General features: G+C 42.4%; 1 protein-coding gene across 4 annotated transcripts; it reads left to right on the top strand.

The window, feature by feature from the left end:
- Window positions 1–1,581: 1,581 nt before the first annotated feature.
- Window positions 1,582–11,556, top strand: LOC117777891 (ABC transporter F family member 4-like). Of its 4 annotated transcripts, none has more exons than XM_034612977.1 (16): window positions 1,617–1,866; window positions 3,074–3,129; window positions 3,804–3,976; window positions 4,112–4,227; window positions 5,310–5,319; window positions 5,355–5,542; window positions 6,221–6,337; window positions 6,554–6,644; window positions 7,502–7,566; window positions 7,696–7,792; window positions 7,980–8,603; window positions 8,715–8,871; window positions 9,061–9,392; window positions 9,556–9,617; window positions 9,929–9,973; window positions 10,409–11,556. In XM_034612977.1, exons 1-15 carry the CDS (start codon window positions 1,771–1,773, stop codon window positions 9,965–9,967), a joined length of 2,223 nt encoding a protein of 740 aa, XP_034468868.1. In that variant the 5' UTR covers window positions 1,617–1,770; the 3' UTR covers window positions 9,968–9,973; window positions 10,409–11,556. The 4 variants fall into 4 exon arrangements, with proteins under 4 accessions (XP_034468871.1, XP_034468868.1, XP_034468867.1 ...); XM_034612976.1 differs by having other exon boundaries at window positions 7,977–8,603; XM_034612980.1 differs by lacking the exon at window positions 5,310–5,319 and having other exon boundaries at window positions 1,582–1,866; window positions 5,378–5,542.
- Window positions 11,557–18,712: the final 7,156 nt, after the last annotated feature.

The raw sequence follows: 18,712 nt of genomic DNA, 5'->3' as shown, positions 1-18,712 counted from the left end.
AGTGCTTCATACATGACCGATGAGCTCAAACTAACACAGTTCAGCTGAGAAATACTGTGAAACAGATTTTAAAAGCTGTAATACCAATTAAAACAATTACAGACAGGCAAAATGGAATTTAATTTATAATAAAGATGCAATTAAATAAGTGAATAAACTAAATATAAACCACACTTCACTCTATAAGGACCCTTAATGTTGTTTATGTGCACATTTCAAACTCTCTTTGATTAATCCCTATTTTTTTTAAAGTTACTGGAGCAAAACAATTATTTTAGTGTTTATACTTTTACTTATTAATAATTCTATTTTCATGTGTAGACAAGTACAGTTGCCTCTCGGTCAGAGCTCCATTAAGGCTTTGAGTAAAATGAATGTCTTCAGTCCGTGCCTTTATTTTGAAGGTTATGAGCAGAGGACCTAATTAAGAGTGTGATGATGGAGGAATGGATGAACTGATGGAATGTGACCGGCAGCCGTTATTTAAAACACCTCGACGTAAATTAGGCAGAAAGAATGAAGGAAATCTTGTCTCAGTGAAAAGACTCCGTCCAACACAGTCTTCAACTTCAAAGTCCAGTTTGTCTCTTCTGACTTCTTCTGCCTCTTTTGTCTCTATCTAAGAAACCAAGTGGTTCCAGGCAGCGGGGACTCGGAACTCTGTCCCAGAAAGACTTCATGTCTCACTCCAAGTTTCCAGCCAAGTGGGGAAAGAGGTCGTGTGTGATTTATCAGCAGCTTATTCACTGAGGAAGGCACGGGGGAGCGTCGCCAGACATTGTTGTGGAGGAGAAACATCTGCTCGCCCGCACTTTAAACACACACGAGTTCAGCCCTTCAATGCTCTTTATTCCTCTACTTAAACAAAATCAAGGGTCCAGCCTTTTAATGGTTGTTATTACAGGTCCGTAGATTGATTAATGGAGCGTGACGAAGCCCATTTGTGCCAGGAAAAAGAAACACGTGAAAATGGAAGGTTTGGTGATGATAAATAGAAATAGAGTTTATAGAAGGTGGATGAAATCACAGCAGGTCATCAACCTTACAGATGTGCAGCAGCAGAGGTTTGCTCTTTCAACTTAAATATGGTTTAATGGGCCCAGTTGAGTTTTGCTTAGTTGGGGAAGATCATTTAATTTGCAGAAAGAAAGTCGGAATAAATAGTCATAAAGCATTTAATTAATTAATGATTATTTCTACAATCACAATATGGATTAATCATTTGAAGTTTAACTTTGTAATGAGTAAAGTAACAAAGTAATTTATTTTCTATTTTAATAGGTAATAAAAAGTAAATATAAATGAAATGTGAATGCATTATTTAATAAAGAGGGGATTACAACAACATAAAATAGGCAATAAGTTTATCATTTAAAAATACATATTGAATGAATTAAATAACTGGAATTTATAAATGTATTTGAAAATACATGTGAAACTAACAAACGTATTTTTCTTGTATATCTTAAAGACTTTATTGAAACGTATGATTATTTCAAAACGTGTAATATTAAATCTAAAGTTGGTTTTAGGTCCACTTTACTTTTCAAAGTTAAATCTCAGAAGAGACTTCCGGAGTCCGAGCTTCCGCTCAGGCAAGAGGACTCCAGTTCCCATGCTGCATTGCGAGGGGGGCGGGGGTAGCTCACACGTGCACAGCCAGAATATCCAGCATGATCTGAGGCGAGGATAACTGGTCAATAATAACCCGCTGGTCCACCGTGTCTGTAACCGTCTGTGAGCGTCTGTGAGTCGGTCCCGTCGGTGAACATGGAGGACGACGCGCTGCTGGCCCTGATCTACCAGCACCTGAAGGTGAACGGCTTCAAGAAAGCGGCCAAAGTGCTGGAGAAACACGTCGCTCAGGTAAGAGGTTCGATTCCTCCACGTTGTCCTCCATGTGGAATCTGCAGAAACCGACGCTGCTGATTCACGTTTAGTCCGATTCCCCTGAAGGTTCCTGTCCGAGTCCAGAGCGAACATGTGCAGGTTATATAAGACGTTAAATATACATGAGATTAAAGTGTGCGTGAGTCTGTGTGTGTCTGTGAGTCTGTGTGTGTCTGTGAGTGTCTGTGTGTGTCTGTGTGAGTGTGTGTGTGTGTGTGTGTGTCTGTGTGTGTGTGTGTGTGTGTGTGGAGGCCTCCTGCAGGAAAAGAACATGATGTTTCAGAAGCTGCTCGGTCGCGTGTAAACACTCCTCACGAAACCTCCTTCACTTTTTATACCATTTAATGATCACAGCTGTATATCGTTACCCACGTGGACCGGAACTGCATCGATCAATCGATTAATCAATTGGTTCACGATCAGAAAATAATTCGGTAATAATTGATTGAATCAAATAATCTGTTGTAGTAATTTGAGCTAAATATTAGTTTCTAAAATGTGAGAATTTTTCCGACTTGCATTGTAGTTAAATTGTTTTTCTGATGTTCTAGAGACCAAATAATACATGATGTACGTTATTAACAGAGTAATAAATGATAAATACTCATAAATGATAAATATTGATTGTAATAAGTTACAATCAACAAACATCCAACCAACGTGCATAAAGTCACAATGCAAACACACACTCTTATATAATCTCTTACGAGTTCCCTGTACAAATGTGTTGTAAAGTTGATACTATGGAGTATTAGGGCCACTTGAAGTCAATCATAATTTAATAGTATAAAATCTTTTATGTTGATTATGGTCAAAAGTCGCTGCTTCACATTGATTTCTGACCAACCAGAGGAAGCTTCTCTCACAAACTGTGACAGTCTCTGATCCATCTGGACTCTTGTGTTGTTACTTTTCTTCGGTTGCATGGATTCATATCCGGGATCATGAGGCATCAAAGTGATTCTGAACCACAGGAAATGAGCTTTTTTTCCTCCTGGACTCGGTCGTAGTCGAGTCGCAGGAACATCGTCCGGCCGCTTGATTAAAACGTGGTTAAAATGTGGCTTCAAGAGGAATTTGGTTGGAAACGGAGACGGTTTTATGATTAAACTCACGTGATTGTGTTTTAATAGTTTCATTGTGTTTATGTTTGTTTATTTGTGTGTGTGTGTTGTTGTTGTAGGTGGAAACTTCAGAGCAGAACTCCAACCTGCGCGATATCTACACAGGCTGGGTGAAGTAAGTCAGAAATGTCACGGAGCCTTTTCACAATCACTGAGTTATTAAGAAACTTTCATTAATCTGTGAAGAAATGAGGTAAAACCAAATCACAATTCATTAAAACTAATGACACAGAAGTAGTAGAAGAGACGAAATAAACATTGCACAATAAAAGCTTAAACTAAAGACAAAATCGACTACGTGTCCCCACTTCAAAATATCCTGGATTCGGGGGGGCAGCCATTTTGAGCTTTTGACTCCATTGGCAGCCATGTTGTTGACGTCACAGTGATGCACACAATCCACCAATCGTGAGTCGGTCTCAGCTCATCGTGATAAGTAATAAGATTTACCAAAAGGACAGAAAACATCTTTGAGAAACATTTATTTCATGTGAGCTTTGATTATTTAGTTTGGTCCCTGTCTGTTAACATGGAGAAGGCGGGGTTTATAACATGTACTGCAGCGAGCCACCAGGGGGGGGGGCGATCAAGGCGGTTTGGCTTCAAGCTGAAATGTCGTCCATCTTAAGACTCAGGTGGTGCAACATGTCTTTGAATCAACTGAAAACTAAATGATTCAGTCAGACTTTAAGGACTTACACCAAATTAAAATATCATTAAATATATCTGTTTCCAAACTAAATGATGAATAAAATAAATGTGTGTTGTGTGTGTGTGTGTGTTGTGTAGACTCTGCTCTTTAGCCCAAGATGCTAAACAAGAGACAGAAGACGCCACCACTCTGAAGAAGAAGAAGAAGAGCATTAAAACAGAACCTGCCATCGAGGAAGAGGAAGAGGGCGCGGACGCCAAACTCTCCAACGGCGCAGAAGAAAATAATGTTGATACAAAGCCTCCACCTGGTAAAACTATATATTTATATATATATATATGTGTTGTGTTTTAACATTTAGAGGATGAACCTCATCATCTTAATAACTGAAGGTAATGGTTTAGGGAACATTTCAGAGTCTAATCTAAAACATCTCGTCCTTCAGGGCCGCTGTCAAATGGCGTGGAGTCGTCCGGTTCAGAGGTGAAAGACGATGTAGAGGAGGAAGAGAACAAGGAGGAGGAAGAGAACAAGGAGGAGGAGGAGTCAACAGAACAAGAGGTGAGCAGAGACGGGCGCCTCATACATGAAAGCATCGTCTTCAGCTCTGGGACATGATGAAAGCCACCATCTACTGTTTTCTGACTTTGACGTTGATTAGTCAGGAAAGGTTCAGTGATCCGAGGGGAACCACACCCGAGTCCGTACGCTCGAACGCAGCTCGAACACCGGAATCGACGATAATCACCTCTTCATCATTAACGTGACGAAGTCCAGCTCAGCACGACTTCAGCTTTAGAGCAAAAATATATCTACAGAAAACTTAGGGAAAGGAAATCTGACGGCAAAATGTTTAAAACTAAACTGAAACGATTTGACCTAGATTGAAACGACAGGAAACTAGTCATCATGATCACACACACACACACACACACACACAGACACAACACACAGACACAACACACAGACAGACACACACACACACACACACACAACACAGACAGACACAACACACACAACACACAGACAGATAACTCTTGTCCAGTCACTGAGATAATGTCCTGATAGATTAACAGTAGCTGCAGTGTTGTTTTATGCTCGTGAGATACACACACATTACATGTGCGTGCGTGTGTGTGTCTGTCTGTGTGTCTGTGTGAGAGAATATCAAAGTCTCCTCCCTGTTCTTTATATTTGCTCAGTGATGCAGTCGATGATGCTGTTTGGACAGAAACTGTGTGTGACAGACAGATAATCTTCTGAGACTGTGTGTGTGTGTGTGTGTGTGTGTGTGTGTGTGTGTGTGTGTGTGTGTGTGTGTGTGTGTGTGTGTGTGTGTGTGTGTGTGTGTGTGTGTGTGTGTGTGTGTGTGTGTGTGTGTGTGTGTGTGTGTGTGTGTGTGTGTGCACACTGTGTGTTACTCATGCTGTGGGGACAGACTCTGTTTCCACCGTCACATTGTGGGGACTCGTCTTCCTCATGGAGACAAAAAGCAACGCTCCATAAAATAAATCATTGAATTTACGGTTTAATGTTGATGATGCTGCGTCCTGTTAAACCCTTTGACTTCCTGTCGTCGTCTAATTTGCTCCAACACGGTTTCCTAATGATCAGAATTATTTTGTTCCACCTCTCATAACCAGATTAAAGATGTTTCACCCCTCAGACGTACGTCGGCAGCACTAACTTTGTTCCTGTGTGTGCTTCTCAGTCGGCTCCAGGTGAAACGTGTGTCCAGGCCACTAACGGCTCCTCTGAGTGTGAGGAAGCAGCCGAATCCCACCAAGCGGCCTCGGATCAGCCGGGGGATGGACCTCCGGCCTCGGCAGGCGAGGGCGCTGCGGAGCGTGTGGAGGACGACGATGAGCCGAAGCAGGTTAGTGACCCTGAGGCTGAATCCGAAGAATGTGGAATGTCGTTTTTGACTTTTCAGTCACATCTCCTCCGGCACAAAACAAACCTTCTGATTGGACGCTCTCTCTGCCCTCGTCACCAAATGGCTTCTCCCGTCTGTTCGTGGTGTTTTCACCAAACTGACGGAGGAGAAATGAGCTGAGCCGTTGATTCGTTCTCATCACGGCTCATAAAACCAGAAGAAGCTGTTGATTCTTCTGCTGAACCCACGTTTCCTCCGCTCAGATGTTTGAGCTGTGTTTATTCAGTTCTATCACACACACCCAGTTCAGCTGTCGGGGGCAATCAGTGCTTCTGTGTCTTGCCCAAGGACACTGGGGATTGAACCGCAGGTGGGTGGACGACCCTCTGTCCCTCCCGAGCCACAGGAATCTATCGCGGTGTATTTGGGATTAAACGTTATCAGAGCTGTTGTTGGCAGGAAAGAAGATGTTTGATTGTTTGTTTGTTTTTAAAACCGTGACACTAATAATTTGTAAATATCGATTTGTCCACCGCAACTTTTTAATAACTGCCATGAAACTTTCCCGATCGGGGCGACACCTTCACTGATCCGGTGAAATATTTCAGCATCAGACAGATTAAGTTGTGCAAACGACCTTCAGGCTAAATGGTTGTTTCTCCTCCTCTCCGTCCTCAGGAGTCAGAAGCAGCCACAGACGAAACCCCTGCATCCGAGCAGACAGCTGTCAGTCAAACAGAGGCCACACCTCCCTGCGCTCAGGAGGAAGAGGATGAGGAAGACGACGCCGTGAAGGTGCAGTGTTGGATCTTATTCATATATTTGTTCGGAGCACAGAACCCACGTCCTGTTCATTTTCAGGTCCAAACTGTTTAAGTTATAATTGACAAAACTGCAACTCGCTAAAAAAGATCAAACCAAATAAAGTAGATAAAGTAATTAGTAAATCAGAATGAAGAAGAATCTCCGGGTCTGGAGTCGCTGTCGTTGACCTCATCATTCTCCACGCAGACGTCCGGCGAGGCCGAGCCCACCAGCTCTGACCCGGCAGCCGAGGAGGCCAATGACCAGCCGGCGGAGAGCGAAGCCCCGCCCCCTGCAGGTATGAACAACCAATAGGTGTTTGACGAGCAGGCGTCACGTGTGGCGTCTCCTCTGTCTGTTGCTCACTGAGCCGAGAAACATCACAAGCTGTTGTGAAGAAACCGAGCGGCTTCGATGTTTCCTTCATCGCAGCTGCCGACGTCGACTTTCAGGTTTTTAAAATGATTATCTGCTGCTGCACGAACAGGAAAAGTTTGAGGACTCTGACTAAAAACAGTTAATCAATATTAGTAATCGTGAGGTTTTTAAAATGTCCCAAAAAGTAATAAATACCAGTGATATGAAAATTACTTGTGTTGCTCACACAAACCTTAAAGATCATAATGAAAGTAGAATTTTACTCCTGTGAAACCACATTTAAAAACTAGATGTGGATTTTTGTTTGGATTTGCACCAAATCACACACTGGATTTTACTCGTCAATCTCAGATTAAACTGATTAATTGCTGGATTACGTTGTCATCGTTAAATAGTTGGACAAGTTAAAACGTGAAAAAGTTCCCAGAGGTGGATTCAGATCGGAGCAATAAAAGAAATCAGTTCTCTGATGGTGCACGATAACACAAGGTTAACAAGATTTCTTTTAAACGACTTTAATCAAATCACTGTAATAATAATGTAAATCAAATATTCATATGATGTAAATATGTGCTTGTTCTCAAATAGTTTGCTTAATTACAACTCATCTTGTGTTTCCTCACTATAGTTACTGTATTGTAATAGTTTAGATTGAGGTTTAATGCAGTTAATCTCTTTGTGTCATGTTTAATAAATACTTAAAATACTTGTGGTGTTTTAACAAGATACAGACGAGTTCAGACGACATGATGGCAGCTGTGTTTCCATCTTTTCTAGAACCTGACAATGATGCTGAAAATCCAAAAGAGGCCGAGACAGTCGAGGACGAGGAGAAATCCAAGGTACAAAAAAACATCTATGTTTTAAAGGGAATTATTTTAGAATAATGTAATAATATATTTCCTGGAGCAGAGAGAAGATGAGAATCTAAATACAATCAGTCACCGGTTCTTGTGTTTTTGTTTCCTCAGGACCTCACATCCGACCTGAAGCCTGAGAACCAGGCGGAGACGTCGGCAGCTCCTGGTGACGGAGGTGACGCCGCTGAACTTCCTGTTACTGAAGCTGGTAAGAGACACAGAATTATCGTCATGTTGTACAACTTTTGTCTTCTACTTTTTTCTTACTCAACAAACAGAATGTCACTTTATTTTGACTTTTACTTTCTTGTTTTCCTTTGTCATTATTGTGACTTGTCCTTTATTTCCGTGTGCGTGTTCACGAACTCCTTCCACGTGTCCTGTTCTCTCAACAGCAGACGACAGCATCACCCTCAACATTCAGGTCGAAGACGGTGAAGCAGCCGAGCAAGAAACAGGCCAAGACGTAAAAACTCCCAAGAAGAAGAAGAAGAAGAGTCAAAAAGACCCAGAAACAGTGAGCACAGACACGTCCACCTCAGAAACACTCAGCGACACTCCTCTCTCCTCCAAGTCGGCCAAAAAGAAGAAGCTAAACAAAAAGAAGGAAGAGGAGGAGAAGCCGGAGGAGAAGCCGGTGGTGGTGGAGGAGGCGGTGGAGGTGGAGGAGAAGCCGGAGGAGGCGGTGGAGGAGGCGGTGGAGGCGCCTCAGGTAACCTCTGAGAAGAAGAAGGCTAAGAAGAGGAAAAGGGTGAAAGGCGAAGTGGAGGAGGAAAGTGAGGAAACTCCCGTCGCTCCTTTGGAAAACAAAATTAAAAAGAAAAAGAAGATGGTAAAAGATGTGGAGGAGGAGGAGGAGGGAGGAGAAGAGGTGGAGAGTCCTGTGACTCCAGCAGAAACAACGGAGAAGAAGAAGAAGAGGAGGACAAAGGCCAAAAGACAGGTGAAAGAAGCGGTGCAGTCTGACGAATCAGCAGCAGGGGGCGACAAAGACTCAGAAAAGGAACTGGATACAACAGGTAGAACAAGAGAAATCAAATCTGTCTATTGAATCTACGTAAAGCAGCTTTAACACTTTATCTACATTAGCTTCAGCTGAACGACGATCTGTACGTTTTCTCTTCCTCCAGCGGAAGGAAACTCGTCTCTGCTCTCGTCCGCAAAAAAGAAGCAGCGGCTCAGGAAGAAGCTGAGCCTGAAGAAGAGACTGAGGCTGCACAAGCAAGAGGAGAAGATCAAGAAGAAGAAGAAGAAGAGCAGCGACTCTGAGACCACACCCGGGAAGAAGTCTGTAAACTTTATTTCTCTTATGTTGAATGTTACTGCTCATCTGTCGTTTTATTTTACTGTAAAAGTCAGAAATATTGTTGATTTTTCAATGGGGAAGGATTTTTACACGTATTTGAAGAATTTCTAATCAGGTACTTTTACCTTTTCATTGAAAACTGGTAACTTTATAATATCTTGTTCTCACAGACGGGTCCAAGAGTCCGAGGAGGAGACACCTCAGCCGAAACCAACCAAAAAGCCCAAACGTGCTGCCCCCCAGGACCACAGCACACCGAGGAAGAGCGCCGAGCAAGAAGAGAATTCCTCCAAGGAAAACAAACCTCCAAAGATGAAGAAGCAGAAGAAGGGAACGGTGGTGGACGCGGATGAAAGCGGCGTGGTGATCGACCTGAACGCCGAGCCTCTTGACTCGTCAATGTGCTCCAGCGAAGGGAAGAAGAAGAAGAGGAAGAAGCTGGAGGCCGATCAGGGCGAGGAAACTACGGGAAATTCAACTCCCGTGTCTGCAAAGAAGAAGAGTAAGAGACTTGTTGGTTGTTATAAATTGTTCGTAGTAGTAGTTAGTTGTGTTAATTTGTACGAGGACATTGAACAAATATTAATAATTTGAAGAGTTCACCAAACTGAGCTGCAGCAGAAACCAAACCTTCAGCCTGATGTTCACGTGTTGATGTTTTGCAGAGAAGAACGGACTGAAGCAGAAAGTGGAGACAGAAGCTTCTCCAGAAACTCCTGCTTCCACGGTACGACACACACACACACACACACACACACACACACACACACACACACACACACACACACACACACACACACACACACACACACACACACACAGACACACACACACACACTGACACACACACACACACACACACACAGACACACTGACTAACAACACTGACAGGAGGAGTATGATAACGTATATTATGATTTCCATGTTACAAACTGACCAACGAAAAGGTTCTTACACAAAATAATTTGCTTGCTTGCAGAAGAACTTGTGCGTCACATTTGTGCAGATTAGAGAACTTTGTTTTTTCCATATTTCCAGAAAAAGAAATCCACCAAAAAGAAGATCATCGCTGATTAAATCTGGGTAAGTAGCTTTTCAAGGTTTTCATGTTACCTTTAAAGTTGTTTCACACTCGGACTCAAAGTTAAACTGATTAGATTTCAGAGGTCAAAGGTCAGGTTCTGTCTTAAGAATAATTTAGAGTTTAATTGCTGCTGTTGCGTTGTCACATTTTAGATCCGTTTTAATTGGCGTTGCTCTGGAGTTGTGGTCTGTTATTAATAACATGTTATTCCTGCTTGTACTGACTTGAGAGCTGATATTCACGGGTCGTCTCACCTTCAGCTAACGCAGTTTCCTCAGGGACGGACGCAAATTAAGAAAATAAAAGTAAAACATGTCGACGGCCCCAGAAGTAGAAGAAACGTAACGGAGCATTGAAATGAAAGCGTCGCTGTTCACTCGCGGTGACGTGTTGTGTCTGAGTGACGACTAATGAGCTCTGTGTTTATTCCCCAGTGGATCCTCCGATGTGAGCGGAGGGAGGACGATTGGACCTAGAAGACAATCTGCAGAACGTCGGTGCCTTTACTCCTGATTCTTCAGTCTGAGATCACAGGATTTTCTCTCACACGCAGGAAACATCCGTGTTTTTCAGTCAAGTTCGACTTTATTATTTTTCCTAAACTGTGAAAACGACACAAACTCATGTAACTCAGATCTGTATCGAATAATTAACAGGTATAATAATAATAATAACGAGATTTTAAAATGCAGCCCGACTCAAACTACCTTCGACAGATGTTTGTATTATTGAAGTAACTCTGTGTAGAAGTTACTGTTTTCAGACCCGATGCCTCAGAACTGCTGCTGGACTTTCTCCCCAGTTTCAGACTCGTTCACGACTACACAGAAACCTCCGGAGCGTTCAGGTGGAGCTGCAGCGGAGATCATGTGTGTTCTTTGTGTACGCCGCCGTCTCCTCATCCTGAGACATTTGGTTTCTTCTTGTTTTGGTTTTATTTTTATGCGTACGTTGCTTGTTACAAACGTCTCCTTCAGATATTCTGCTGAGTTGTTACGAGGCCAGAGAAAGTCCGGAGTCTCTCTCTCGGGACTTTCGGACGTTCTCTGGAGTTCGGTGTTTTGTCTGAAAGCAGCTGTCGTGTTGCTTTGAATCTGCATCTCTCTCTCACACGATGAGAAACTCAACCCGCTGCTGCTCTCCTGCTGCGACGCTTGTGACAGATGAGCTTTGCGTTGTTTCGGGAACAAGCTGTGAAACTCTCCCGTTGGACCAGTAACTCCTGAGGATTGTGAACAGTAGATAACTTGATATACATTTTTCTGTAGTGACTTAAGTTTCATTGTGACACTAAACTTTTACGTTTCATGTGTTTTTTTCAGTCAACAAAAGCTGTGAGTTATTTTTTTTTTTGTAGGAAATGGTTTGTTTACAACGTTGTTTTCACCGTGAACTCTTAACTATGCACCTGATCAAATGCTGTTCTTAGAAGTGGAATACTTACCAGTTTAACAGATTCTAGTTTTCTCCTCCTGATGAACATGTTTTATACTTGGTTAGTCTTGTTCTGTTTGGGCCGGAAAGGTCAACTACCTACGTCTTGACATGTACTAAAAAATAAACGTATGTCAAACAAAGCCAACTGACGACTCTGGCATTTTTACAAAACGTACTGTACCATAACTTCTTCACGCCGCTGTGCCAGTGACAGCCAATCCGTCCTTCTCGTTCTTGTTAACACGATGTCTCAACTTTGCCCTGTGAACTCGTTCTCTCTACGAACGCCTCGGGAGAATCTTTTTAAATTTGGCACAAATGTTCACTTCAGCTCACAGATGAACTGATCCGATTTTGGAGGTCAAAGGTCAAAGTCACAGTGGACCAGTTGTCACTTGAACTCAAAGATTAGACCTGATCCGATTTGAATGGTCAAAGGTCACAGTGATCTCACACGAGTGGAAAAATAAATGTATGCAGATTGAAAGGTTGGTGGAGGCATATGACTCATGACTATTAAAATATATTTAATATCTCTAAGACCCTAATAATATGTAGCAGAGGAGGATTAACAATGTTTTAATTTTTAGCAACAAAGAAATAAACTTGAGTTACTTGGAAATTCAGAAGCTGAGGAAAGTCGTGATAGATCTTGTCTGTTTATCGTAATCACGTCTTGTGTAACAGTGAAGTAAGACAGTTATATAAACAGCACGAAGTTTGAGTGACTGTCAGGAAAAGAAAAGAATAGAATAAAAGTTCAAGAAGCAAATAACCACCAACACAAACAACCTTCAATTAATTACTGCCCAAATGTATTTAACTCAAACTCTAACTTTCACAAACTTTATTAAACAGATTTTCTGTGAGTTTCCTGCATGAAACCCCCGCAGACACAAAGTCCAACGTGATTTCTGAGTGACTCTGATGGTGGAACACAGGATGTTCTTGGCTGTGATTATATATAATTACAGATCTGATGCAGCAGCAGTTAAGTGACAATAATGACATCGGGGGCATATTCCATTTCTTTTACTGAGAGAAAAGTTTACTTCTCTTGTTCCAGCCTCTCAAACTTAAAACAGGTAATTTAACAACACCTCCGGGTTTTGGAAAACGTTTGGACTCTTTTAGACGAAAGAGTTTGTTGATTAATTAATGATAGTTGGAAAATTAAATGATAATGAAAGTAATCATTAGTTGCAGCTCTAGTCCAGATTATTGGCAATTTTAAAATACTTGAATCACATTTGGTCAAAGCAAAGTAAAAAGCATTGCAGCAATTAAATGAATATGAAAAGGTTTTTTAAATGACTGAAGGTGGTGGAGATATAATAAAGGATTCAGAGAAATATCAATCAGGTGAACAGGAGATATTTCCAAACTCATTTTCTCTGTAAAATGTTTTAAAAAGTCTCATCAACAAATCCCTGTGTCTTGTTTCGTCCGACCAGCAGCTCGTCACACAGAGATGTTAGATTTAACTCCGGGGACACACATCTGTGGTTCTTGGCTCTCGCTGAATATTTCTGCATTTTTACATAAAAGCAGTGACTGAAGTGATTCATCGGTTTCCAGGTTATGTCACGAGTTCGTCAACTGAATGTGCCGTTTGTCCCGAGGCTCCACACAACTGGGACGAGGACGATGCGTCTGCTGGGGAACATTGAGCTCCACTCGTTAGAACAAGGCTTCAACCAGTTCATCTGTGTTGGTGTGAGGCCGGTGTTACAGACCTTTGAGCAGGATGGATTTCACAGTTTCACTTTGATGACGTGCATTGATTTGTTGTGTATTTATTGGACGAGACAAACTCAGAGTTTCCCATTATGTTTCTCAGTTTAATTTCCAGAAAGAGAGATGATAGATTATTTTATTCATATATGTGTTTCACTCAGACTTTATCTTCAATCAGAGCTAAATTAGCAGTTATTCATTTTTCATCTGTGTGTCTTTTTAAGAGGAAACATGAAAACGTGTTCCCATAATAATCCTTCTTCCTGCTGTTTTCTACTCAAAGCCAACTACAGCACAGTAAAAGACAGAAACAGTCGTGTGGGTGGATTCAGAACAAACAGAAAGGATTTTCTACACTTGAATATATTCACTGACGGCTTCGACCGTAGAAAACTACAGGACATGAATGTAATCTGAATGCATTCATTGTTTCATGGTGAAATAAACGATCAGAGACGAGTGAACGAGCTCAAGGCTGCACAAGAATCTGCTGAAACTTTCAAACGCACAAACATAGAAACTAACAAAACACGAAAACCTCCAGGAACTCAAGTTGTAGCTTAATGAAAAGCTCTGGGGAAAAAAGTACAGATATAAACTTGGTTATTCCATTGGTACAAAGTATAAAGATGAATTTACTTTCATAATATTCTTTCTCATAAACGTACAATATTTGTCTCTTGATATTACAACTTTATTCTTTTAATATTGAGACCTTTTCTCATGAAATTAAACAAAGTAATTGTTTTTTTCTTGTAAATTGAGAACTTTTTTCAAATAATAGCCTGACTTTAATCTCGACATTTTGAAATATCATTCAATGAATAAAGTTGAAGTGATACTTGTCAATAACATGAAGCTGAACCTGGATGTTACCAACTTTGCAGAATCAATAACTCGTTCTCCTCTCACTTATTTTTTCTTATGCATCACGCTCATACTTCTCTGAACCGTAGCTGCTCATGGGAAATTATGATAAATGTGATAAATTCCCTGTAGAATCAGATTTAAAAGCAGTGACAATTAAATTGAGCTTTTATAACGAGTCCATCGTGTTCCTCTCAGAGGAGCTGGAGGCTGGTTACGGCACAAAGAGAGAGATCAAAGCCATCAGATCCACCGAGGAGCTGTGAAGTCACATCTGAAACTGGAAGGACTGTTCGCTTCCACTCATCTCATCACGTCCGGTCGCTCGCTCGCTCGCTGGCGAATATTCACTCAACTTTTAATACACGAGACGTGCAAAGCCCAGAAGGTCGAGCCTGCGCTGAAACAATTAGCAGTAATGTCTGAGTGACGCGCTCACACACACACACACACACACACACGTGGCGTTCAGGGATGCTAACCTTCAGCAGCAGCAACACGTTCAGCTCATCTACAAGCCGAGCGGGTCGCGGGGCCGTCGGAGCGAAACAGAGCACAAACAACATCAGAGCTGGAATAACTGGCGGCAATTAAAGCTCATTTCACGCCGCTGCGGTTTGTGACGCCGCACAGAAACAGCTATCTGTCAACATTAGTGTGGACGCTCAGATGCACATCGCACCTGTCAATCAAAGCCTCGAATCGCTCTGACCACTGATCAGCGACACTGATGCTAACGAGCGGTTCTAGTTGTCCGAGCAATTTGGGTTCTGTGTTTCTTTGTGCGGAGCTGCATCGATCACGCTTGGCTGAAGGTCTGGAGGCGACATTTTAATAAGTTTTCATTTATACTGAGTCTCCATCTAACGAAGGAGGAATCATAGTAATGATCAATTAACCAAACGATCGTTTTCCTCCCAAGTGGATGAAACAACTTCATAAAGAACATTAAAACAGGATTTTAACTCAATTTCGCAAATGGAGAATTCAAGAAATTAACTTCAGACTCTCCTCACTGTTCAGTTTAATGTTTTAATGTTTGTACTAAAACAACTGAATAAAAGGTTGAGGTCAAACTGAAATTATCTTTAAATCATCTTTGTCTTTTTGCACATAACATTTTCTTAAAAGTGTTTAAAACCATTTAAAAATAAGCAGTTCACGGTTTAAGATAAGATAAGAATAGATAAGACCCAAAGTAATAAGTAAACATGCAGTATGGATGCAAGGAAATATTATAAATAGAACAGAAATAATACAGTGTGCACAGAATATATACAGTGAAACACAAACATGACCCATTGAACTGCACAGACAGAAGTGAATATTGTTAATACAGTTAAGAGTTAAACCCGACCCACTGATCTAGAAGCAGGAAGATGCACAAACATGTCAATATTTATACATTTACATTTATTCCTTTTTCACGACTATAGCAGGGTTATATGTTTTCCGGTAGGGAGCAGTGTTAGTGTGCGAGTGTTAGTGTGTGTGTGTGTGTGTGTCTGCTGAGGTTAGTCCCAGTGATTTGTTGGTCCTGCTGAATGAGTTTGTTGTCATTAAATCAGCCATCCAGGGAGGAGCAGTCCGTCTGTCACGTCCGTGTGGCTGCTCTGAGATCAGCTCTCTGGTCGTCTTCCGTCCGTCTCCTTCCATTCGGCCCCAATTTCTCTGCCTTTCTAGGACTTTTATTGTTGTAAATTCAAAAAAACACTTCAAACACGTTAACACAGGTCGACTCACGTTTGAGCTTTTCTTTGTTTCCTCTGCTCTCTCTCTTGTTTGCTGATAATGCATAAGCCATGACGACAAAACGTCAAAAACAATAATCTCTAAAGAAAAGTCTGCTCCAGCTTCCTTTCAACCGACCTGCGTGCGACTCACTGTAAACACAACGACAACACAAGCTGCGGCACAGCTTGACGCCCGAGGCCCTCCTTCCCCTCAGAGACTTTAAAACTTCACTATAAGTGTTTCTAAAAATATTTGTGTGTTCATTAGTGTGTTGGTTAATTGTCTTGTGTAATTTCTTCTCAGCTCCCTCTTGCAGATTTTCCTAAACATGAGGCTTAAATCTCACGGCCGGGCTTCATTATGTCTCATTACTGTTTGACAGCGTTTACACCAGATGAGTAATTGATTAATCAGGGAAAACTGATGAATTGATTTTTAGTTACTGCCATAATTTGATTAATGCCACTGAAATTGCTTTACCTCCTCAATTACTACGGCAGGAGCTGCAAATATTCATCAAAACATATTTATCTACATCGCTCATCCTTTGGGGGTCGTGGGGGGGGGGGGGGGGGGGGGTGCAGCCAATCAGCACAGGTCGCCAGCGAATCACAGGGAAGACGACTCATGCTCCCCTGACGTTTTCAGTCTGAGAGCAGGACTTACTGATTTTGTGATGCTTCTACTCAAAACACTGCGCTTGCACTCAAATAGCATCTGCTTGTGCTCAAACTGCTTCTGTGCACATCAATCAATCAAATGTTATTCATATTGCTGATAGTCACAAATCAGAATTCACCTCATCAGGAATTCTTCTTGCTTTTTGAAACGTCTGCTCTTGGATATCCATCAGTCAAAGAAGTATTATCCTGAGGCAGAGGAGGAAGAGGAAGAAGAGGAAGAGGAGGAAGAGGAAGAAGAAGAGGAAGAGGAGGAGGAGCAGCTGCCTCCATCTCACCTGTATAAAAACACTGTGTAGGAATTCTCAGCACAGCCTCTATCCAAATGTGCCGATAATAAAGCAGATATATCAACATACAGTCAACCGCCCCCCCGGGCCTGTGATAGATTACCCCTTGTGGTTTGGGAATACGTCTCAGTGTTTTATATACATATATGTGTGTACCTGTGTGTGCATGTGTGTACCTGTGTGTGCATGTGTGTACCTGTGTGTACCTGTGTGTGCATGGGACTCTATGCGTGTGTCGTTACCCTTTATCAGAACCTCCCAGACCTCCAGACATTTCATTTTCGGGATATATGGATCATTTTGTGACAGGCTGCTCTATATTCAACCAGTTTATTTCCAACCATCTCTCTAAATAATCCCTGAGCTGCAGCAGCGCTCTCCTCCTCCTCCTGCTCCTCCTCCTCCTCCTCCTCCTCCTCCTCCTCCTGCTCCTGCAGACAATGCGACTCTCAGGTCTCTGGCCCATATACTTCCAATGAAATGGTCCTTTCTCTCATGTTAGATGAGATCTGGGCGCCTGTCTGCCTTTGCGTGGAGCTAATCAACCCGTCGGCCTGCCGCTGCATTGTTGTTCAGCAGAGACTGAAATCAATTTTTGCAACAATTGCAGGACGGTGAAGGCAGCAGCTGCAGATTACCCCCCCCACCCCACCCACCACCCCACCCACCACCCAACACCACCAGCACAACAACAACAACAGCAACAAATAAGAAATGCCAGCAGTGTCACAGTCTTTAAGGTGCTGCTCGTCTTCTCTGCAGGAGGAAGAGTGCGGAGAAGCTACATGTGCAAGAAAATGCTGCTCTGTTGCAATTACGCACAGACCAAGACAATGACTTCGCCCAGCGTGCACGACTGTGAGCGACTTCGTCCTCGCCAAGGACACAGTCAAAGTATTTTTTACACGTTTGCAGAGCTTTATCTATTTGGCCACAGTGCCGGGATTGTCCTTGACGAGCCGTCCTAAAAATACCAGCCGCCGAACCCGGGAGCTGAAAGGGGAGAGGGTGTGGAGCGTTTCATGCTTTAAGGTGATTTGAAGCATCATCAAATGTGAATCCTCCGAGTGAGCGTCGCCGCAAACAGCTTATTTCCCTGTAAATGTTATCAAGAGGAGGCACAAGGGGAGAAAAATAGAGCTAGAGTTCAAAGAAACGGCGTCAGGAGGGATTAAAAGAGGGATGAAGACGGACCTGCGACAAAAGGTGGATTTGACCAAAAGGAAAAATGTGTTTTCTCTTGTAGGAGCGAAGCCGGGTTTGACCGACGCATATTACCAGTGAGGTATCAGAGCAGCCTTCTGTACAGTGTAATACTTTAATTACAGAATCCTGGAGAGTCGCAGTGTTTCCTTCACGGGACAGAGGAGGAAAGGAAAACTTGTTTTTTTAATGTCCTGCAGCTGAGTTACAGAGTAAATCCCTGCTGTCGCCGGTCATGGTTTTAGTTTAGAAAGAGGAATTAGAAGCATTCCACTGTTTGTTGCCTTTTATGTTTTCCAGGAGTCCACATTTGCTTCAGTTTCAAAGTAAAAGCATCATGAAACGGACAGAAGGACAGAAACTCTCCTCCCCCCCCCCCCCAACTCCTTCCTGTGCTGTGGATCCTCTGTCGCCTCTAATTGGACGACACCTCAGAAGTTTTTCTGCAGGTCGGCCATTAAAGAAAGTGAGACCTCAGTCAGCAAAATAATAAGGCAGAGAAAAAATCCCCACCTCTGAAAACATAAAGGGAGAAAGCTGCCAACAAGAAAATTTGGTTAAAGCACGAAAATCCACTCGGAGGAGAAACACTGACCTGACATCAGCGTGTCGGCGACGCTCGGTGGAGGCCACGAGGTTCAGAGCTGCAGGACACGAGGACAGATGAGCGAGACTGTGAAGAATCAAACTGTGTGGAAGTGAAGAATTAACCTGGACACAGTTGTTTCTGACGTGTCCACAGAATTCATAGTGTGACGCTGATGATTCAGATTTTCTGCACTTTAATGAA

The sequence above is a fragment of the Hippoglossus hippoglossus genome, chromosome 17 (genome assembly GCF_009819705.1).
Source record: "Hippoglossus hippoglossus isolate fHipHip1 chromosome 17, fHipHip1.pri, whole genome shotgun sequence".
In the NCBI taxonomy this organism is placed as follows: Eukaryota; Metazoa; Chordata; class Actinopteri; order Pleuronectiformes; family Pleuronectidae; genus Hippoglossus; species Hippoglossus hippoglossus.
The sequence above is the reverse complement of the archived record's forward strand: the minus strand, read 5'-3'. Positions and strand labels throughout refer to the sequence as shown.

Excerpts from the sequence above, each read along its gene's own strand:
- LOC117777891 (XM_034612976.1), top strand. The coding sequence starts at position 1,771 with ATGGAGGACGACGCGCTGCTGGCCCTGATCTACCAGCACCTGAAGGTG. Across the intron at positions 7,793-7,976 it reads ACTTCCTGTTACTGAAGCTG|CAGCAGACGACAGCATCACC; the intron begins GTAAGAGACACA and ends CTGTTCTCTCAA. Across the intron at positions 9,393-9,555 it reads CGTGTCTGCAAAGAAGAAGA|AGAAGAACGGACTGAAGCAG; the intron begins GTAAGAGACTTG and ends GATGTTTTGCAG.